Below are 23,732 nucleotides of genomic sequence, written 5' to 3' on the forward strand. Positions count from 1 at the left end.
TAAAAGATCAGACAGCACCATCATTAAGTAATCATTAAGTATTGCAGTATTATTCAGTCATTATGTAGTGTTAATGGTCTTAAAGTAGTGTTATTATTTGGGCCTTGTACTGAGGTGTCATTAGTTACAAACAGGTCAGATGAAGCGCTGTCGGCGCGAAACAGCTGTCATGTGTTTGGTTGTCTCGTGAGTCTGTCCGTGTCCTCCCTTACCCCTGCCATTTGGTCAACTGATTTTAAGAAAAAAATTTTTGTGAGTATGCAATAATAAAGCAACATTTAAAAAGAAGAAGATTGGTGAGTGCCGTTTCTACTGTTTTTTGATAAGTCATTAGTTATATTGCCCTTTGCTCTGTGGTGTTTGTATAATAACAATATGGCGGTAAAGAACAGTAAATGGAGTATATACTTGGTAAATTATTGGTAATTCTGGTCTGTGTATAAAGTCTTGTGTCTTTCTTTATGTTGTGGTGATGCTGTGGGTCGCAGTTTGGAGGTATCATTTGGAAATTGTAGCGCTATTGTTTGGAATATTGGTCTTATGGTAGTTTAAATTCGTAACGGATTGTGGAATTGTTATTCTGTCATAGTATGGCGGGAGTATTTTTTGGTTTGAGCCTGAATTATTATAATTTTTAAATAGATGGGTAATTTTGAGACTCAATATAGTTTTGATGTTGTTTATGTGTATATGATCAGGGTGAATATACTGGGATTCCCGTCATAGGTCACAGAGTTCCTCTTCTCTTTAAGACACTGATACCATTGATGATCGTTACATTGCACACAGGTCCCAAGAGGGGAACTGTCCCATATTACTAAGGAAGCGGGGAAGGTATTTTATTTAAAGGGATAGGTACTGTCCTAAATTTATAATGGTGGTGGTGCTGGCCATGTTAATGGGGGAAAGCTTTTCTTCATGTATAACTTTTGTGGCATAAGCTTTTCTACATGCTGCAGTGGTCCTATTCTAAGGTGGGGGTGCTTTGCCACATTTCTAAGGTGGCAGGGGTGCAGGTTACAGATCTACATTTCTAATCAAGGTCCTGTGTTGACCAAATTAATGAGTTGCTGCTGTTAAAAATGAACTAATAAGGAGCAACCTATACAGTAGTATAGCCAGTGTATTATCTGTACATGTTTAGACATAGTTTAAAGGGAAACTAAACTACTAGTATGCTTAACAGAAAACAAACTACACCTACTCACCTCCTCATGCTCCTCTTCATCCAATTCTGAAAGTGTTCTTCTTTAATCTTAGCACAAAAAGGGTTAAATTGGCCTTTTGGCATTTTTTGTTAACTAAAATGTAACTTTTATTTTCTAAGTTTAAAATATTTGTAAGAGGATATTACATTTGTATTTTGGCTCAGTATTTTTGTTTTAAAATATATCAAGGAGGAGGGACCGTGCCACTTGAAATTTTTACCTCTTTATCTCCTTATGAGACTATTTCCTATACATGGGTGCAGTGTTGGTTCAGCCATTCACTCTGATTCTCACACAGACAAGGGAAGACAACAAGGGAGGGGGAATTTTTAGGATTGGGGTAGGGTAGAGAGGTAGGAGCACACCGGTCTGTGTATCGCTATAAGCCCAGTGTTCAGTAGTTTTCAGTGTTCATTCAGACCCTGTTCAGGGTGTCTAGATAAATAGCCTTTTCTCTCTTTTCTCTACAAGTGATTATTAACCCCTATTCTCCTCTATCCCATGTATAACACATAGCATCCACTCTATTCAACTATTTGGGTATAGATCACTTACTCGCTACCATCCTGTAGTCTCTGGTGCTTGTTGACTATACCTAGCCCTTCCTCTCAACAGCTTGCTTCGTATTTAACCCCTGTTCTGGTGGCTACCTCAGTTGGCAATCTCTCATTCCTTGCTTTAAAACCTAAGATCGGCCCCCGACATGTTTCGCCACCTAGCGTGGCGTCATCAGGGGTTTGGCGGCCCCAGGCTCCATAGGTGTTAATAGAGCCTGGAGACCCTCAGGCTCGTTTGCATACCATCCTTTATCCTGTTGGTAGATGCGCTTTAAGGATGTAGTAAACCTTAAATGATATCTACCACGTGGATCAAGGATTGTAAACCAGACACACTGACATACAAGTGTGTGCCCCCTTTGGCAGTATGTCAGTGTGTCAGTGTGTCTGGTTTACAATCCTTGATCCGCATGGTAGATGTCATTTAAGGTTTACTACATCCTTAAAGCGCATCTACCAACAGGATAAAGGACCGTATGCAAATGAGCCTGAGAGGCTCCAGCCTCCATATGTGTTAATGGAGCCTGGGGCTCCTCAGGCTCATTTGCATACAATCTTTCTTCCTGGTGGTAGATGTCCTTTATGCTGAACTTTATTGCGGTGTTGTTTCTTCAATGCCCAGTTTTTTTGATGAGGTGGATTCCCCCCTTAGTAAGCAAAATTTCAGCAGACTAAATACTTGTATTCAATTCTCATTAATAGGTCCAAAAATAGAAATAGGATACTTGGGTCATGACTGGAGTATCATATGAATTTAAGCAGAAAAATATACTTATTGGTAACATCTTAAGATAATGTATATTAGAGGAATAAAACATTTTTTATTAGTGCCAGTGAATGTTGAAGTGACTTAACAGATGTTTGATGCCAACATATTTAGCAACCTACATCCAATAATATCAAAACCAGATTTCTATTTAATAAAACATAAGGGAACCTGAATATCTTAAATAACCCATACTTATCTGCATATGACAACTTTAAATAAAAAGTTGCTACTGTCAAAAGAAAAAAAAATAAAACAATTTGGCACATAAAGTAACAATTAACTGGTCGACCATACAAGATATTTCACACACCTGGAACATGTACATTCATACAACTTGACAATAGCAGATACATCATGGCTGTACAATGTCTAAAAGCACATAATAAAACAGTTCAAAATAACACACAGTACACCTATACCGAGAAAGCAGCATGTTATATATATACAGAATATGCTAGAGCTAGGTTTAAAATGTCCTTAAAGATCCTCTGTAACATACGTTAAAATGTTAAAGTTGTCCAGAGACATATCAAATTACAGATGTATTTACAAGAAGATCGCTTTGATCATGTGCAAGAATTCTAAGGCAACAATTGTTGTTCCACAGGACACAGAGCTGAAATTGCAATGAGTTCTCCATATACTTCCAAAGTCTTTAGAGACACATTCATATTTCTCACGTTTGTTGGCTCGAATAATTATTTTTTTGTTTTTTCCTTTTTCCTCAGAGTCATTTGTGTGTGTTTTCTTTAAGGATATAGCACCATTGGAAATTTCATCCAATAACATCTTACGGAGCAATATAGTCACAGGCCTTTTCTACAGCTGCTGCTGAAATCTCTGCATTTAACGGAGTCTGAATGAAAGTTTGTCCTTAATATTCACACGCTGAAGAAATAGCAGCCATTTTAAAGATGGATACTGTATGGTAATACTGGAGTCTGGATGTCATGTTCTGCAATTCAGCTGATTACATTTCCTGTTGAAAAGTTTGGTTCTTTTATTCCTCTCCAAATACAAGGAGTCTGAGAAGTAGGACAGACTTGAGAAACCACTAACAGGTCCCTGATTATGTTTCTTGCAGAGTAACAGTGCATTACAACATATGGCATATTAGATCAGTAAATTGGAAACATCCTTTTCTGAACAGCATTCACACTATGAATGTAGCGGAGGAAAGAGAATGTTACATTCGTATAAATGATGGTTACAACGAAAGGAACAAAAGTGGCTGTTTCTCGGATGTAAAACAAACGTCTGTGCAGAGACAAAGAGGCTTTAAGTTCACAGATCCTAAGCATCTTTGTGTAGCTGGATAAATGGAGGAATCCTGACCGGGTTTCCGAACGTCTCCTAAAGATTTTCTTCATTTGCATTCTGTATGCCATTTTGTTTGCACGATAAGCTGCCTGCCAAGCACAAAAGTCCAGTCTGAGGAATTCCGTGAACACATGAGTCTGTGGCCTGCAGGAACTTTTCATCTTGTCTTGTGTTTCTTCTTAGACAATAGTCAGAAGATAGAGTTGTCCTTGGGGTGACTTTCATTGAACGTTGCAGATTGATCTTGCGGGGAGCACTGACAAATGTCAAGCTGAGTATGAAAGCGCTTAAGGGGAAAATCACAAAAGGAATATAGAATGGCTCCTATGGAATATAAATATTCACCATTTCATTTACTCATATAATTTATGTTGGTGAATGTCAGAGTACAAGATCTGGAAACCATCATATGAAGGACAACTTTCTTGTGTATCAGACATAAGTTGTATAAAATGACAACATAAAAACCAATATATTGTATACAATCCTATCAGTTGTCATTTTTTTGTGAATTCCCCGCAAAGCTTCCCTAGCAGCATGCCACACGCTTTGTTCAACGTCTGCTGTGGTAATCCACTCTTCACCAGTTTTAGCAACGGCTTTTCCTAGAATCGTCCATTACTGGCCAGTGCAGTTCCTTATATCAACGCCTCCCATTTCAATCACGATAGAAAACATTTGTACTAATAACGTTAGTAAAAAAAAATACTTCCTTTTTAAAGTTCACATGTGCGGCCTTTAATCCCCCACTACTGCAGAGGTTTCGGGTGTTATTTGGTGTGCAGGATATCTTGATACTTCACACTTTTGTATCGTATATGAAATCCCTTCTTGCTGATCGTATCGTCGGTATGAAAATGTATTAGTATTGCATCCCCGCTAGATATAATTTCTTCTGGAGGCTGAAAGACACATAGAATAGGTCACAGGCTGAATTTTTACATGACAGAAAAGCAATCTCAACAAAAATCACCATGTTATTACATTAGGTGGATTTTCAACAGCGACAAGAACGACCTTCAAGCAGAATCCTTATATAGTAAAATGACACGAAGAAGCGGAAATTACATTATCTTCTCTGAGTGTATAGGCACAAATACGACTTTTGATTACAACAGGGTCCATATAATGGGATTTTGAGCCAATATACAGTCGTCTTTTGTCCCATACACAATCTGTAGACATGTCTATAATAAGCATTTCTCGCTGTGTGGAGGACAACACGTCCTTGTAATCTTTTATGAGAACACTTTTTTTTTATACATTTTGTTAAGATTACGAAAAAATAACAAAGTAGTATGACATATTCTATTGATCGTTCCTCTCCTCTTACTTACCCCTGATCCACAGAATCGCCCCAGTCGCATAGCAGATGTATCATGACCATCGAAGAGTTCCATATAGTCATAACCACAGTCTGCTTCTTCTTCTACTTCAAATGTTGGAAAGCTGAGTTCTACTCGAAGACCTCTTTCTGTCACGAGCAACCACTCACAGTCTGCTTGGACCGGGTAATTGTTATCTCCAAACTGAGCATGTGAATACAAGTCTCTCAATTTTGGTTCTGGCTTCAGTCTACCTCCGCACTCTATAAAAATAATAATAAAAAAAAATTGCAGTCAAGGTAAATATATGTGTGTATACACACAAGCAGTGACAATGCAAAAGCTACACACAATAAAAGCCATCTTTAATTAACGATTAGTTAAAAGGTCACCATTGTTGTGAGAATCACAATTCATTATAACTCTTCTGTTTTTCAGGAACTAAATCGAGGCTGAATATTTTATGAAAAACAGAATTTTGAGGAGCTTTTCATTTTAAAAAAAAAATGTGTTTTGGAAGACTAGAGAAAATGTTAAAAGGAAAATTGGAGTAACAAACATCGGTTCTGACTGGCCCAATTTAATTTCAAACTTTCCAAAAAAGCAAGTCAGCAAAGCAAGTCTTGGAGGATTTGCTGATCTATAATTGTTCCCCTGATATTCTATATAATAAAAATATAATTATGTCTCAGCATAAGTGAGCTGTAATATATGAAATTATAACAATATTTCCAATTTCATATAAGTAGAGATAACCTAAATATTAACCACTAGATGTCACTAGAACGTAACCAACTCTTTACAAGATTTTTGTGTCAATAAATACTAATAATAATAAGATTAAATTGAGATTTTGTATATATTCACCCCTCCCTAATATGGCACCTACACTTTTACTTATCAGAGATGCTGTGGGTTAGGATTCCCACAGACTAATTTTTTTCTTATCCTGCAAAATTTATATTGAAAGTAATGTACAATCCCATGGATATTCTGTTCTTGCATTTCTTTGTTGATTTTTGTAATTGTTATTCATGACAACTAACAATAAATACTGTAAAGGATGGGCTTTAATGGTTAGTTATAGTTTAATATTCTGAGCTTAGATACTTTATCCAGGAATATGTTGGTACACAAAGCACAGTTATCTTATATGTCATTTCTACTTTTCCCAAGGAAGAGTTCATCTGCTTTATTCCCACTTTCCTTGGCACAGTTATTACTTCTACTTAACTTGATAAAATCAGACCTTGAGTAAAACATAATTTCCTACTGACCTGTGGAATGTGTGGCTTGAAAACCTTTCCTTTGTACGGATGCGTCTGACACAAAACGGAGAAACATCTTATTTCCTGTGGCAACCAAAGGCTCTGGGATCTTATTGCCACATAATCGTCCCAGAATAGAAGACTTCTCTGTTTCCCCATCGAAGACCTCAAGGTGGTCATAAGCACATTCTTGATGTTGCTCAATTTCAAATTCGGTAAACGTCTATTGTAGAAAGAAGTTAACATGAAACGGGTCAGTCTATAGGATGTGTTTTAAAATTCGCAGACACTGATGTATCAGGCACAGTATAAGAATGTCTAGTCTAACTGTCTAACCTTCAGACACTTCTAATAAATATGCCCTTAGCATGGGCATGCATGGAACTGAAGCTTAAAGTACAACTGTAAAGTATAAACACCTTTGTCCAACTCTGCACTAACCAAAAATAAATAATTCTCTAATTAGCTATCTGCAGATGTTCCCCAGGCTAATCATTTGCCATGCCTACTGGTCACCATGGGAAACCATATAGGCATAGGAGGGGCTGTAGGAGAGGAGTGCAAGAAATTACAAACATGCTGTCCCGTTTCATGTGAAAGGCTTTGTGTTCTGACAAAGGACCTTGACTGATGTCACACCCAGGAAGTGCTGCCCACTTCAGGAATAGCCAAATATGATTTTATAGGAAGGGATCATACATATACAAGGCTATATCTCAGGTTAGGAAGCAGCATGATACATGTCTTATTGGAATTGCTGTCAAATGTGCTCTCCAGCGGTGCTAAAACTATTTTTTATCAGTAACTTTACAGTTATGCTTTAAAAGAAAATCTTCCACCAGGATCAAGGATTGTAAACCAAGCACCCTTATATGCTGGTATGTGCCCCCTCTGGCAGGACTCACTCTTCTTTTAGCTTCTTATGGCCTTTAAAAAAAAAAAAGGTTTAAAATGTATGCAGATGAGCCTGAGGGACTCCAGGCTCAATTAATAACTATAGTACCCATAGCCCCTTAGACTCATTTGCATAGTGCTAAAGCTTTTTTTGGTAAAAAAAAAAAAAGGATATAAGAAGCTAAAAGAAGAGTGAATCCTGCTAGAGGGGACACACACCAGCATGTAAGGGTGCTTACATCCTTGATCCTGGTGGTAATAATAATAATAATAATTATTATTATTATTTATATAGCACACACAGATTATGCAGTGCTGCACAGAGCTTGCCAAATTGGTAGTAGATTTCCTTTAACAGCTTTCATACAAATCAACTTTTATGCGGTGTAATGAACCCTAAAACATTTCCAATGTAAACAGTAAACAGTTTGCTTATGCCTTAGCATTTCTTTAGCTTGCTTCTTTATATTTCGGCTTTTCCTCCATAGATTAGCCATGTGGTATAACACAACAAAAAAAACTATTTAAGGGGTAATGTCACGTTTAAGACAATATTCATGACATATTTCCCAGCTCTGGAACCTGCACATATTTTGAGAACAGGAGTCTGCTGTCCCCTCTTCCTGCAGATAGGCTGAAAAAATAGTTTGCTGAATAGACGCCGGTCTCATAGACTAAAATGGTGAGTGGCTTAGCATTCGTGGATAACTCTCCATTCGACCAGGTCACAAGTAGGGGTCAGTAGACCACAGTTCTTGAAACCCAGATGGGACCGGCATCTGCTATGTATTTATGACATGTCATACCATGTATATATACGATATACATCATAATTAATATTAAGCATACTCCATTAAGTACAGACAACAGTATGAAAAAGTGCTCTATTTCTGGAGCATGTTTTCATAATCTATTGTTGGACTGCAGGGGTTTGTCAGTCGGAGACAAGGGTCATCCCTACACAGTTTTAAACTGTCCATTTAGAGCATGGACACTGCTCTATTTATAAATTTTGAGGAACACAAGCAGTACTGGATGACGCAGGGTAGAAATGCCCCCCCCCCCCTTCTTACGGTAATACAATTATTTACTAAAATGTACATAGCAGGAGAGGGGAAAAGGACCCCAGAGTGTGACTTATGTTACTGGCTAGCAATACAGATCATTATATATACTTATTAAACTCGCAGTAAAACTCATTAAAATACATAATTTAATAGTATGTTCAGTTATTGGCTTTAGTACCTTCTTGGTCTCTTCTAACACCACGACAAAGATAAAGTCCTATTGCTGCCGCAGAAGTATTTTCTTATTTGCTGGGATTAATTAATTTTAGGCCTTTTTAGATCCTATTGACTTCTACAGAAAGCAAGCAGGCACCCTGCTCACATGAACTGTACCCCAGGAAACAGAAACAACCCTTTATCCACCTCCCCTGATATCTCTGGTCTAATGGTCGTAAGGGTCAATGTAAAAAAATCTCTAGAAGTTTTTCTAAAAAAAAAAATATATATATATATTGGTCTGCACTATGCTAAGCTGCCAGTTACTATTCTTGTTTTTTAAAGTGCGAACATATTAGACAGAGCTAGATGTCCAAATGTATGCTACTAGCACGGAAGAAATTGGGATTTTGGCCCAGACTGTGGTGAATAAGATGAAAATCATATTTATTTCTCAAGAACAGTCTGTACAGCTAATGCCTGCCCAAGCACATTGCTGCAGATGTCTTCTTTGAAAGCAGTCAAGCAACAGTTTATAAAAACTATGTATGGAAGCTTCGAATTTCCAGTTCATCACATGAACTTGGCTGATGAAGACCTATAGGGCAGCCATGTACATTAGATAAGGATGGCCAACCCCAATGACAACGGTAATGAAAATCAGTTGTTAAAATTTACATGCCTTCTCTTTTGTTTACCGGTAACAAACTACCAAAAGTGTAATAGATTATACCCCTCTTCCCCACAGAGCATATGCTTAGGTGTGCCAAGAGATATAGCCATTTACTAAGCAAAAGATAAGCCAATAGATGGTTGATAACACTTACAGAATAGAAAAGAAACGAACAAATCTAAAGTTTAGATGTAAACTCTCAAGAAAATTGGGAGCATAAATGGAGCAATCAATTCCATGATAAATAATAATAAATGGATTTGGAATGAGATGTTGATATGAGTACAGGCCTCTCTTCTATGCTTGGATTTTTGTTCATTATTGTTTTTACATTTGAACACAAAGTTAATGATTTAAAAAACTATTTCAATGTATGCAAGTACTTACTAGTTTAACCCTATGGCCTGGAGTAGCACTTATTTCCCATGTGCATTCCTTCCGACTTGGATACTTGTCTGGCCAGTTGGGGCTTGTTATTACTCCATTAGGGCTATGAATTCTGTGCTCACATTCAGCTGTGTAGGAAAAGATATAGTTGTTATTCTCATACAAAATTTTACATACCATCACTTCAACATTCTCCCTTGGAATACAGTCCCTCTAAAGCACCTGCTATGGTGCAGTAATGTCACGGGACACATTTTATTCACTATACTTCCACATAATGTTCTATGATTATACGTGCTTGTATGAAAGAGAAGCTGCGGATTATGTTCACTTTTCTGTTGATTTTGCACCATTATTTAATCGGTTAATCAATCTCCCCATATAGAAACAGTAATAAAATAAATAACACAAATTCTATTACCACAAGGGAGGCATTAACTATTGTCACTTCAGGGTGCATTCACATGTTGCAGTTAAAACTTTTGGGGTAGATTTAGGTGGAATTACTTATTTTAACAAGTGAAAGACATCAAATTAACAGGTGAATGACATTTGTGGAACAACTTTCTCCTTCATAATCAAATTCACCCATTCAGTTCATGTCTTTCACCTGTGAAATTGACAAAACTGCACCTTAAACCACCTCAAAACTAATTGCGATGCAGTTTTAACTGCAACGTGTGACCGCACCCTTAGGGGGAGCTGTATCTATGATTGAATTTGATGAAGATAAGGATGAAGAATTATATAATCACTCATAAGCGCTATATATCCATTCACCGTAGGTTGTGGCAGATTTTTTTTACTTATTTTTTACTTTATTGCCTATATGCCACCTATTGTGATCATTTAACTTAAAATGTGGTATAGGGCTTAATCTGTAACACCCTTTTCTCACTATACATGATACATTTTCATAAACTATGATTGCATCATCAGATCCCTGGCAACCATAGTGCTTCCCTCATGAATACAACAGGCCCATAACAATAAGTCCATTGCATTCATTACTATGGGATATGAGCCAATGGTACTATAGGTAAAGTGTCATTTAGTAAAGTGAACCTGTACTCATAATACAAATACCCTTTGATACTACGTGTAAAAGCATAAACCTTTGGCCAAAAAAAAAAAATATTTGAGTTACTTGAACAAATGTTTTATGTGAGTGATGTTTCTATGTTCATGGAGCAAAAAAATCCAGAGACCAAGGAAAAAAAAAACAATGGTCTCCAAATTTTCTGTGTTGTTTGCAAATTATCTCAGATACTGGGTTCTAACAAAAAATTACATTAATCCAGTTGCATTAAGACAAGTATGGTCATACAGTCCCTACATGTATGAACTCCGTTACTTTAGGCCAGTATGAAAATGGCTTGTAAATATCATTGCTCTTTGTGTATAGGAACAACAACCTTCCCATTACCTATAGCATCATCTAATCAGAAACACTTAGTGTTTCTACATGTCCATTCAGTGGCTCCTACCTTCTTTGCAGTCATGTTTGTTCTCATGGAGTACAAATCCATTGCGGCACTGACAGACATAGCTGCCAATAGTATTGATGCATTCATGTTGGCAGCCTCCATTCTCTTTAGAGCATTCATCTTTGTCTGCAAGTAACACAAGTCTTAAGTTACTCTGTAATGTGTACAGTGGCAAATTTTTTAATGCAAATATTATGTTAATTCAAGCAGAAGCATTTCATGCACTAGAGTTTTCCAGGTCAACTTGTAACCTTGTATAGATTCTATTCTTTGAATTTGGTCTGAAACTTGTCAATAGAATTGTAAGGATCAATAACCATCAATGCCACTCGCTTTAATATGGTAATTGTAAATCACTGAAGACACAAAGTGCTCAAGGAAAACTTACAAGGGTACAAGCTGCTTACTGCTTAAACACAGATTAAACCAATCTATAATTTTAAACCTTACAAATCATCAGGGAGAAAAAAAAAAGTGCACATGTGAGACCAATCCATAGTGCTATAGAGGTGTATTAATATGTAACAAGGAAGCCGCCAGTACAGAGACGTAAATTAATAGGTATTAAATATTGATACTTCCACCATTAGACCTGAGGTAGAGATGAAAAGATGAAGAGTAACTGGCAGAAGGTCAACAGTCCTGCTGCATAAAAGAGGACTCCTAAGAGTCGACATTCCAGAGAGAGAGACATTCGCTAGCGTAGGAATGTGTCAGATGTTATTATCAAACAGACTTGGTCAGGGCTTGAAATCTAAACTGGCAGGTTGCTCTTGACATACATAGAAAATCCTACAGCATCTAGTGCTTTGCTACGGCAATGTATCTCAACGAGGCACAAAAATTACAGTAATTACAAGAGAAAGTTAATGACGAGGCAAAGCTCAACAATTTCATCTAGTATGTCATCCTTCAAGGGCGTATTAGTTATCAGGGCTTCAAAAGGGGACAGCTATGAAAAATGTGCTGGATAAAATGTTGTTGAACCAGTTTTTGATCTGCACATTTCATTTTAAAACATATTATGGGATGGGTTAATGATTTGAGTGTTTTTTTCATCTAACAAAGGACACTTATAGGTAATCCTTAGGATAGAACATCAATAGAAGATCAGTGAAAGCAGCTTAGCTGCCATCCAAGTGAATGGGAGGCAAGCTGAAAAAGTCTTGTAGGGCATCTCTGCATGCAAGAATTTCTGGCCAAGAGTTCGAATATCATTTGACTGGGTTGTCCTGGATTAAGATGACCGGTGGTCAGACCTCTGCCTTCCCACCAGAGCGTCCACACCTAAAAATAAGTCCTATTCAATACGGATCTGTGAACTGTAAGCCCATGAGTTTATTCAGTCTCAATACTGTGCACAAAGGATGCATATTGAGACAGCAATGCCTTTAGGGTTAAGGAAATATACACATTTTTAAAACCAATTAACATAAACAAATAGTACTACATGAGAAGTACTATTGGCCAATGAAAAACTTTTGTTTTCAGCATCGTATAGATTCCTCTGAATTTCCATCTTTAACATAGTATTTTCCAATAATGGGGGGTTTGACATTAGCTGTAATGAGGTCTTCTATACACTGCACACAATATGCCCAGTTGAATTGAATGTACTCCTATAACTCTCTCATGTAGAAGAAAAATCAAACACCATTTAGGACATTATTTGAGTGAGAAAAATAATTTCAGTAGCTTCTGGCATTGCTTGCGTTAATTGAAATCCCGCCAAGGTAGAGCATGTCCAATTCCTGCAAGAGTTTGTGGCATAGGCAGACTTTTTCTATTGTCTTCATCGATGACAGTCGGGCGGGCCTTTGTTTGCAGCCAGCAAAATGGCACACATTTTGAGCAGACAGGCTAAATGTCAATTTAGGAAGGGGAAGGAGGATTATACAAATAAATAGGCATTTATCTCCATTTCAATGTTTTATAAAGTGTCTTATTTGCTTGTAGTTGGTTTAGGCAAAATTTGTTAGAACCTAATGCTCTATGCAGAATATGACTAAACATAGCTGTATTAAATAATTCTCCTGAAGAGAACAACTCAATAGGGAAGATTTTTAAGTCAGATTTTTTAATTGGATATGTGCGCAACCTAAAAATTCTAATGCTGAAAATTTTGTGGACATTTCTATCATATTTGGTTTAAAATGAGAGTTAAAAAATGAAACTACTAAATAATTATAATTATATGAGACAAATATACTAAAAATGTTTGTCTTGTTTGTTCCCTTACAATGGTATTTTAAAATCGAAAATGTACAGTATACTTCAACATTAAAGGAAATTTACCACCAGGATGAAAGATTGTAAACCGAGCACGCTGACATACTGGTATGTGCCCCCTCTGGCAGGATCTGTTTTTCTTTTATTTTCCTAGTACCTTGTTTATGAAAAATATGCAAATGAGTCTTAGGGGCTCCAGGCTCCATTGACATCTATGGAGCCTGGAACCCCTCCGGTAAATTTGCATGATTTTTTTTTTATAAACACAAGGTCCTAAGAAGCTAATAGAAGAGCAGATCCTGCCAGACGGGGCACACACAAGTATGTCAGTGTTCTTGATTTACATCCCTTGATCCTGGTGGTAGATTTCCTCTTAATGCCACAGGCCCATTAATCAGCATGGACATTTCATTGGTAAAATACATGTATTAGTAAAATGCATTCAAAACAAGGTGTAACCCTGGAAACAAACGGTCAGCTAGCTTTTTGCTTCACTCCTCTTAAAAGCCTTAATTTTTATTATTCTTTTAACAGATCTTTATCAGGTTTTGTACTTCCTAGTAAAACCAGCATTGGGAAGCTGTAAAAAAAAAAAAAAAAAAAAAAGATTCCATGAAAAAAAAAACTTTTCTTATGGGCTCTGTGTTTACGACTTTCTCTGTGCAGTCCAAATTACACATCACATTTGCTTTTTGGGTCGGCAAAATTTAATATTGTGTTCAAAAAAATGTGCAGTGACCATAATGTGGTGACCATAATTTTTTTCATAGCTTTTTCTAAGGTATCTTTTGTGAGACAAGGAGACATTTTCATTTACACTATTTTGGGGTCTTCTACGATGTTTTCGTCACTTTTTATTCAAGTGAAATTGGGGAAATTGCTAAAAAGATTTGTTTTCTTTTCCTGTTACGGGGATTTAAGTTTATGATTATATTTATTTATCCATTCTAAGGAAAGGAGGATGATTTAAACTTTTATATATTTAAATTTATTTTTTAAAATTTTTTACCATTTTTACAGGCTCTCTAGGACAATGCCATGGGTGGCAAGTCATCTTCCATGATCAGGTGCAACAACAATCACACGGGGGTTACGTTGCAAACAAATTAATAAACATTTTTCAATGTAAAAAAATTACAGTGCATTTTCAATCATATTTAGCTTGCACGAAGACTTTTCTGTTAGTGGGTCAGTGATCAGGAAACCTTAAATGTGTACACCGCAAAAAGTGAAGAATTCTTTGTGTTCCCACACCTGGTGGAGAGATCCACTAACAAGAAAAATGTGAGAATAGAAAAGCTTCAGCAGAACACCCTACTTCCACATTACAGTTCACCTATGTGAGATAAAGACATCCACAGAAATTGAAGAATGCTTACAGCTCAGACAGAAATGAAGCCAACGTAAAACTTTCACTGACTTAAATAGCTTCAATATGATATATTTGATGATCCTAAATGACAAATTAAAGAAGAAAAAAAAAAAAAACAACTATGACACAATCCTGTGGATGCTTCTAGGCCAGGTTATGAGAAATTGCACGGCATGTCATTTGTTGCAAAATTGAAGTTTATGGTTAAAGAAAAGCTCTCAAATCTTTTCATATTGTTAGTCAAAGTATTTTAAACAAATGTTTGTGGAGCCCGTAAACCCCAAATCATTTGTTGTTTAGTGAGCAGAAAGCAGTTTCCCCAAATTTGAATGGATGCTTGTGCCCTTAGCCCAAAGTACAAAAGCACACATCCATTCTCCAACACAGGTTAGCTTACATCAGGTAGGTCGTACCTCTGAGCCTGTCAGAGGCCACCAGTCTGTCATTTATACGTACACGACCTGATGGGGCACCTTTTATCATGTCCTTGCAAGATTCAAAAATAAAAATTTTCTCTTTGCAGGCAGCTTTCTTGTCTGTGAACAAAAATGTATCGGCAAATTGGAAGAAATGAAAGTGCACTTACAAAGTGAATGGTCACCCTCTACACAAAATTACTGATCACCAGTGTCAACTGGAAAGAGATCTCCACTACAATGAAGCCAGGATAACTCTTGTAGCCACATTGAAAAATATGCTAGGAAATTTAACAAACAGTGATTTCTGAAAATTATGCTATGATAGCAAAGACTCTTGCTAGCCAAAGCGTGTTTCAGGATTTTAGTAACTGAACTGGATTGTGGTCATTTTTGACACTAGGAAACCAATTCTGTAATTCCCCAACATATCTTTACAGTAGCTCTGAGAAAGTCTCATATCACGGACAAACCTTCAGATTGAAACTCAAATTGTGCTTTTAACCTATAAATATAATAATGGTTTTAACAGAAATACATAAACATACAAATGTATAAATATGGTAACGTCCCGCCTTGACAAATTAATGTACAAACAAAATTGAAATAAAAAAGTGAAAATTAATAAAAATTAGCCACAAACACACAACGGTCCCATTTATAGACAAAAGAGAACATATATGGCATATAAATTAAACATTTTATATATAGTCTCGTAACAAGTCGTAATAAGTAGTGACAATTCTTTGAACTTTAGAGCTGAAATCTTTAGGGTCAATGTGTATAGAGAATTCGCATTAACGATTTGCATCGTTAATAGACATACCATGAAGTCATGGGGGAACTTCTGTTACACCAGTTTTATCGACGTGCCTGATCCTGGATAAGAAATCTAGAGTAGTAACATGCACCATCTATTAGTTGGTCTAGTTCCCCTCGTCAAATATTTAATTTTTGCCGAACGTTTTGCCACAAGGTCAAACCCTGGTTGTCATACTAATCAGAAAAGTGTCAAAAATGGTTTAAAAGCCTCAAGTAGATTGATAAGTCTCCCGTAAATCATGCGAGTAAGGCCCAATAGCATCATTACTAACTCATGTTTAGCACACAAAAAGTCAATATAACACAAGAATCATCTACAAATTCTAGGTGTAACAATAACAGGGTTTGCTCTATTTTGCGAACATATGCCTTTTGTAGGTACATAATAGCTGTGGACTATTTACCATGGGTAAAAAATGGGATTTCTGTGCTCAAGCAACTGAATTGGGTTGAAAATAGACATTTAGCAGAACCTTTAAAGCAATGGGCAAGTTACAATGTAGGTTTTTATACTTTAAGATACTTTAAGATCCCAAAAAAATGTTATTTAGATAAGGTATGGGTCAAATGGAGGGGTTATATATACACACAGTGTTTGACTTTAAAGTGTAAACAGTAAAGTTACTCCATGACATAATCTTGCCACAAATAGTACATTGATATAGTATAAGAACGTTAATTATACCTTGCCATGAAGAAACTCAGGAATGTTAATGTTATAAGCACTGGAAAGCAATATGTAATACACCACTTCCCTAACACTGACTGATTCATTACATGCGAGGTAACAGAGCCCAGTCCCACACCTTAGAGCCACGGCCAGAGAGGTTAGGGACAAAAGAAAACAACTTAAAAAAGAAGGAGCTGAAATTCTGTAAGGTTCATTGGCGGCCTGGTTCCTGGAAATGTTTTGCTATGTTGAACATGATACTAGAAATTGCAGGTTGCATGGATAAAAGACAATTGCTGGTATTGCTAATATATAATATTGCTAATATTTTACCAAAACAACACATGTCAGCCAATACTGACTAATAAGTCTATTAAACTGTACATTTACATTTAAACAGGTGTAAATCATGAATCTTCCTAAAAAGAGAATATCAGAAAATAATTTGGTCGGCATGCCTTACCTGAGAAGAAGTGTGCACGGAAGCCCTTTTTTGATACTGTATTATCAGATCTAAATTCTATTCTCATATTGTTATATTGGGAGGTAATAACCTCAGGCACTTCAGTCCCACAGAACTTTCCATGTAACTTTGAATCGGAGGATAGGCCACTTCGGATCTCAACAAAGTCATACTTGCAAACCTAGAAAGAGGAGCATAGCTTGTTACGACAATATAAAAAAATATAACCCTATTTGTTTTTGTAACAATCCAAACACTTGAGGCTGCAATGGAAGGCTCGGCTTCCATAAACAGCTGTGGGAAAATGAATGCTGAGCTTTGATTTGTTGCCATGGGCCACTAGAACAGTTTTTCTCTAAGAGACTTTAATCTCCCCCAATGACAGCATGAAAGGAACATGTTAAATTAAACAGAAGTAGAAAGAGCTACATTTTTCAATATAATTTGTAATCTATGGAGTTAAAATATTGGTCAATGGGGCATAGGTGTCCAGTGGATGATCCGATCCACTAGGACCATCCATTGTGGACATGCATGCTCGGACAATACAAATATACATGTTTAAGTTAGGATGGGAGTGGTAAGTTGAACTAGTATACAATTGACAGATATCTTTCACATATAGCCAGCTATAGACTAGTCATAATATACAATCCGAGGTTAATTATTTTTTTTGGGGGGGGGGGGGGGATTTAATATCTTCAAAGCATTTTTAAACAGCGTACAATATGTCAATGCAGGAATTATGTTGCCATTACATAATCTAATGGGTTTGATAAAAAGGTTTTATGCTGGAATTTTCTAAGCTCCTTATGAAGAACCATGTAGAAAATGCAGCGATTGTTTTTAGCTATGTGTCTTTGCCTCCAGCCATGGCTATGCTTAAGAAAGTTCATTTGAGGCTCTTTGTGTGTTATTAATTCAAGGTCCATAAATCACAGCTGTTCAACATGCTGAAAAATACAAGAAAAAAAAACTTCTTGGCTAAAGTTTGAACAATCCTGGGGTTTCCATTAAAATGATTTGTTAGAGTAGCTCTCACTTTAATACTATTGAGTGAACACAACTTCTGCCTTATAATAAATTGCTGTCATTTATCTAAAGCACAAGTGTATTTGCTGATCGTGCACACACAGACTCCAATAGCAAACTATGTGCAAATTGTCTTCTTGCTCTTATACAGCATATTAGTTAGCTGCCGCTTTTGTATAAAAATCCTAAATCCGGGGTCCTAATACTGGGCAGGTTTGACAGTTAGCAAAAGACTATTTTACATGGAATCTGAAGATGCACACCACACAACTTTCTACACAGTCATCATTTCCCAAGATGCTCTTCTGCCCAGCTACATCAAAGGAAGATAGGAGAATGAGAGGTGCGACAGTCAATGTGGTGGGAACAGTGTACAAAGCAGTCATAGTTTTCTATTTAGCTGCATAAAAACAGCATTTAAATTAGAGTAGATAACTCTATAACAAAATATGGGACTTCCATCTAGAGTCCATTTGCTATATGCTACAGATGGTGGCAATTTATGTAGGTCCATGAAATGTAGGTTAGTGCAAACTATCATGCATAGAATAGTAGATAGAAAGGAGCCAATACACTTACTTCATTACCCTCAAGTTCAAAGTATTCAAATTTCACAGATATCCTATACTGAGAAGGTGCAACCACCTGCCAGACACAGTTCTTATTAGGAGGATATTCTTTGGGCCACGCTGGGGTTGTTATTGTTCCATTGAGTTTAGTTAACAATCCTCCACAAGCAGCTGAAAGGAACGATATGTAGAGATCATGTGACAAATATATAATACACCATATATTGTAGCCAACCAGTAAACCAAAATGGTTTGTAGAAATATCCAAATCCCAATCTTAATCTAGAGTTATTATATGAAGGGTACTACAGTAAAATATCTTTCTACAGTATAAAATTTCATGTATACAAAATAAAAGATGATTTTATAAATCAATGAGACATTTATTGTGAGGAGTTAAAAATGTAACAGTTTCCCTACAAAATGTTACCTTCACAGCTTTTCTTGTCTGGACCAAGCTCATAGCCAGGATCACAGGAACACTTGTAACTTCCCAAAGTGTTCACACAGCGTTGTTCACAGCCCCCGTTGTCTGGTTTGGCACATTCATCTTCCTCTGTATAAAAAAAATAAATAAAAGAACATTTAGGTATTTAAAGATCACCATCTATTTCCATGGGTTGTAACAGCAGTAGAAAGTGTTAACTTGAAGTTAAAGAAGACCTGTCACCAGAATTTTACTACCCTGACTAACAATGCCTGCTGATAAAGGATTACTCCTCATATCACATAAAATTAGCTGCCAGTGAGCAATGTACGTTAATTACAGGCTTTTTTTATCATATGCAAATTAGCTTTCCTGACTCATTTCTGCTGGCTGTGACACTTCTCCTCTACCAGAATGGCAGTGAACCACGCGCCTTTATTCTGACTGACAGCTCTGTCTCTTCAGATCGATGCTCTGCCTCCTTGTACTTAGGGACGGTCTATTGTGTCAATTTTTTACACAGTCCCTTGTGGTACTTTCATGACATGTGACCAGTGACATCATCACAGGTCCTTTAGCCTTCTAACAATAGAAAACTGTAAACCAAGTATGTGTGATCACATAAAGTCAAAGCAGCCTCCATGGAGGATGGAGAGGAGTAGATGTCCATGAAGGCTGCTGTGACTTCATGTGGTCAGATACATACATGGCATACAATTTGCTATTGTTAAGAGGCTAAAGGACCTGAGATTATGTCACCCTGGTCACATGACATGAACTGATAAATAGTAAGAAGGCATGGGGAGGAGTAGATGGGTGGGGCCCGCCGAGCAGGGCACACCTCTCTTATGCCAGGTAATTTGAGATAAAGGTGATTTATGGGGATGTAAGGGAAACAATTTTTAGCTAAAAGAAGGGTGTGTGTGAGTTATTAGGCTTCTGAATGTGGTGACAGGTTCCCTTTAAGTCGAAGTTAATTCGGCTTGAATTAGAATATCCACCATAACAAAATATGCAGGACATAAACTAGATAATTAGATAAGTAAGAAAATGTGGTTAGATACTCTGAGAAATATTTGGTGATTTTTTTTTTTAATATTAAATTGAAAAATGGTATTTATTTGTTTGATATAGAGAATTACTACTATGCATTTCAAATTTATACATGTGTTAATTGAAAACCCTGTCAGGGTCATACCGGGGATAGACGATTGACCCTCATATTCTTTTATACTTCAGATTGTATGCTAATACAGATCAGAATCTCTAAATCCAAATGCCTTTTTAGCCGAAGGCATTTGACTGCAATAAAATTGATGCCAATGTGAAACTGTAAATGTATGTATGAACACACACAGTATATATCTATTTTATATCCTCCTTCACATAGTCACTGATTTGGATTCTATATTAATAACGGAACTATACACTCTGAAGAGTTGAGGAGAGACTTGTCCATGGGCCCTAAATTTACATAGTGCATGTAGTATTTGCTAACTATGTGAGGGGAAATACAAAGTAACCATTTTATAAGCAAAGTCATGCTATATTAACACCAGTGTGCTAAAGCTGTATGTTTGCTTTCTATGCGTAACACATATCAGGTTTCCAGGCATAAAATATACCGGTGTGAGAAGAAAAAAAAAAAAAACTTTTACACTAACTAATCTTTTACCCTTTAAAAAGTTAGCAGCAAACCCCGCTTTGTTTACAGTTGCATCTGAAACAAATTTCATCCACAGGGTATTAGAGGTAGATCTGATATCATCTGGCTTATCATAGCCACAGAAATGTCCAATGAGAGGGCTGTTTTCGCTGTTTCCATCTCTTACTTCCAAGTAATCGTAAGCACAAGTGTCGTGTCGCTCAATCTGAAATAAAATCAAAGAAAACATAGTGTTATATTAGCAAAAATTAGATAACAGCACAAATGATGAAGCAACAGAAATGTTTCTTTATAAGGCAAAAGGGAATGCACCTTAAAAGGAAATTGACCATCAAAATCCATCATGATAAACCAGAAAAATGTAATGCAGAGCTACTGACAATTTCCGACCCCAAAATTTTCACGTTTTCAAGTGGCTTTCCAAGAAGTGGATAAACCCAGGGTAATGTTTGACACCAAGTTACAGAAGAGGACAATGCAAGGACGTTTTAGTAACCTCATAACCCAACAATTGATGGTCAACCCCCCCTTCAAAAGGATTAAGAAATGTCCATCTACTTCAAGTTAGCACTTATTTTCTCCATGAAATATCTTAATGGCAGGCTTTGTGTGACTGCTATCTGCTCAAAGCTAAAATTGCATTCATGAAAGACGAATCAATAAAAATGTATTCTATAATTTACTGTGCAGTAATTCATTCTAGGGGGGAAAGATTAAGGCCGTCAAGACCTTCCTCATTATAATTAAAATATAGAATATGTACATTCACATCCATTTAATCCTCTCGAAAATGTATGTAGAGAAACGGGTCTCGCCCAGGGCCTGGCCTGTCAATGACAATTTGCTCAGTCAAGAGTGGATTAGAGATTTCTAAAAGCAATAGAATTTATCTTCAGCACAGCTTAGGTCAGATAACATTACCTCAAATGCCTGGAAGGTTAATCCAACATTGTAATTTTCTGCTACCGTTATTTTCCATATACATTCCTTGGACGGCCGGTAGTCATCTGGATAATTGGGGGATTGGATCTGCCCGGAATCTTTATGGATCTCTCCACCGCAAATTGCTGAAAAATCCAGTTGTATATATCAAAAGGAATACATAGAATAAAACTTTCCTTACGTCCAGATCTACATGTAGGGCGTTTAAAAACCATCTTTTAATTGGAGCCTTGAACTGATGTTTAGGTAAAAATAAGTCAATTTTCAGTGGCAATGAGTTCTAAATAAATATGCGAGACAAAGCGACGAAGAATAAGGTACACACTTACATTAATGCTTATGCACCCACAGGTTCCTTCATTAATGGTGTTTGTGGATTCATCAGTACACCGTCATTAGCTTATTACACCAATTACATAATGAATGTTTTAATAGTCTTATAGTCTTATTTATTTATCAAAAGTGTTGGAAAGCAAAACTTTTCTCGTAGCTCATGGAAACCAATCATAGCTCAGATTTTATTTAGCACCCCCTCAGGAAGGCTATGCTAAGGCTATATGTCCTTTCTAGAATTCCCTCTTCTAGAAATCTCATCTATTTACAGTGAAAATTAGCAGAAATCTGTACTATTTTGCCACTGATGAATCAGACCTATAAAAAAAAACAAAAAAAACACTAGAACCATGATTCTGGATTCATATTGAAGAACTGTTAATTTAGACAGCAATATCTTAGGTTCTATGGCAGCGAAAACCATGGTTCTGGTATCAGATTAAAGATGAAAATCTTATCTTTCATATAAAAACAAGTTAATTCAATGTAACCATGCAATCTGCAGTTAAAGATCCAATTACGGTACTGCTTTTTATTCTCAGAGGTGCTGTGAGCCAGAGAACCAGAGAGTAAAAGAAAAAGGTGGGAAATGGATCTTTATCTACCCCTAGCAATCCCAGCTATGAATTTAACTGTCCACATCTCTAATTCTCTATTTCGAAAGAGAAAATGCTCATCAGACACCAGAACCATGGTTACATCTGCTGTAGAACCAAAGAAATAAGCATTTCAATTAATGCTCTCTCTCCAACCTCTGAGCAGACTCATTGCTGGCAAAACATAACTCTTCTTTTTCTCATTTTCTTTACTTAGGATAAAATTTATCATCGGTTAATAGGCGAGATTTCATATGAAACAGGAAGGTGCTACTAGATTAGTGGGATAAAAGTTAGTGAGCACTAAATCAGAAATGTGTACTGAGATACAGGATGCTGATGACCAGGACACTGACAAGGTTTTATATACATCCATTTTTCTTAGATGCAGTTTAAAGGGAATGAGTTGGCAATATTCTTTTGTGCTCATCAAAGCCAGATACCATATTTTCTGATTTTCTTTTTTACCGATTTATATTCTGTCCAGGGGATGCCGTCCTGCCTCCAACTACAGCATTTTGTCATTTGCGTTACCTCATCCTTAATCATAGACAGCAACAATCTGGTGCAGAATTATTAAGATCTAGAAAAAGCTTATTGACATTCTCTGTGCACAAAGGGGAGTAGACAAGCTGTGTCAACGCTTATTATCAATACAACTAGGGCTCATCTGTAAGTTGGGTGTCCTTAAGTGGGAGACCGCCTGCAATGGACATAATGATGTTTTTTCTTCTACAGAAGTATTATTTATTATTATTATTATGTAACTGCCATGTATAAAAACCCTATAGAAGTAAGAAGTATCAGTCTGTTATTATGCTTAGTGGCCAGAGTGAGAATGGACAGATATTGTCCATAATATATTGTCTAAAATATAGATAGTGACATTGAAAACTTAAAAAAAGAAAAGAAAAATACAAAAAATAAAATATGTTTAACATAAAAGTCCAATTTAAAAATAGGTAACAAAGTCAAGGATTAATGAAATGATGAGACTTTTATACAATATTTCCAGTTGTGAGAACCTTTATAAATAGTTCACATACTCTATTAGATGCAGTTCTTTATACCCTATAATTTGAGA

General features: G+C 36.5%; 1 protein-coding gene across 5 annotated transcripts in view; it reads right to left on the reverse strand.

Annotated features, from left to right (window-relative positions):
* Positions 1-2,566: 2,566 nt before the first annotated feature.
* TLL1 (tolloid like 1) overlaps positions 2,567-23,732 on the reverse strand; it is an 80,384-nt gene continuing 59,218 nt past the window's right edge. For 3 of the 5 annotated variants that reach the window (XM_072120160.1, XM_072120166.1, XM_072120185.1), the window contains 11 exons: positions 21,699-21,844; positions 20,787-20,982; positions 19,115-19,240; positions 18,695-18,855; positions 17,084-17,264; positions 15,126-15,248; positions 11,112-11,237; positions 9,625-9,752; positions 6,457-6,670; positions 5,192-5,442; positions 2,567-4,756 (listed from right to left, as the gene is read on the reverse strand). In XM_072120160.1, coding sequence (XP_071976261.1) covers positions 4,625-4,756; positions 5,192-5,442; positions 6,457-6,670; positions 9,625-9,752; positions 11,112-11,237; positions 15,126-15,248; positions 17,084-17,264; positions 18,695-18,855; positions 19,115-19,240; positions 20,787-20,982; positions 21,699-21,844 — 1,784 coding nt within the window. In that variant the 3' untranslated portion in view covers positions 2,567-4,624. Of the gene's footprint in view, positions 4,757-5,191; positions 5,443-6,456; positions 6,671-9,624; positions 9,753-11,111; positions 11,238-14,719; positions 14,794-15,125; positions 15,249-17,083; positions 17,265-18,694; positions 18,856-19,114; positions 19,241-20,786; positions 20,983-21,698; positions 21,845-23,732 lie in introns of those variants that run through there. The other 2 variants (XM_072120176.1, XR_011849307.1) reach the window with 2 other exon arrangements.

Source organism: Engystomops pustulosus, chromosome 1 (assembly GCF_040894005.1).
Source record: "Engystomops pustulosus chromosome 1, aEngPut4.maternal, whole genome shotgun sequence".
Lineage (NCBI taxonomy): Eukaryota > Metazoa > Chordata > Amphibia > Anura > Leptodactylidae > Engystomops > Engystomops pustulosus.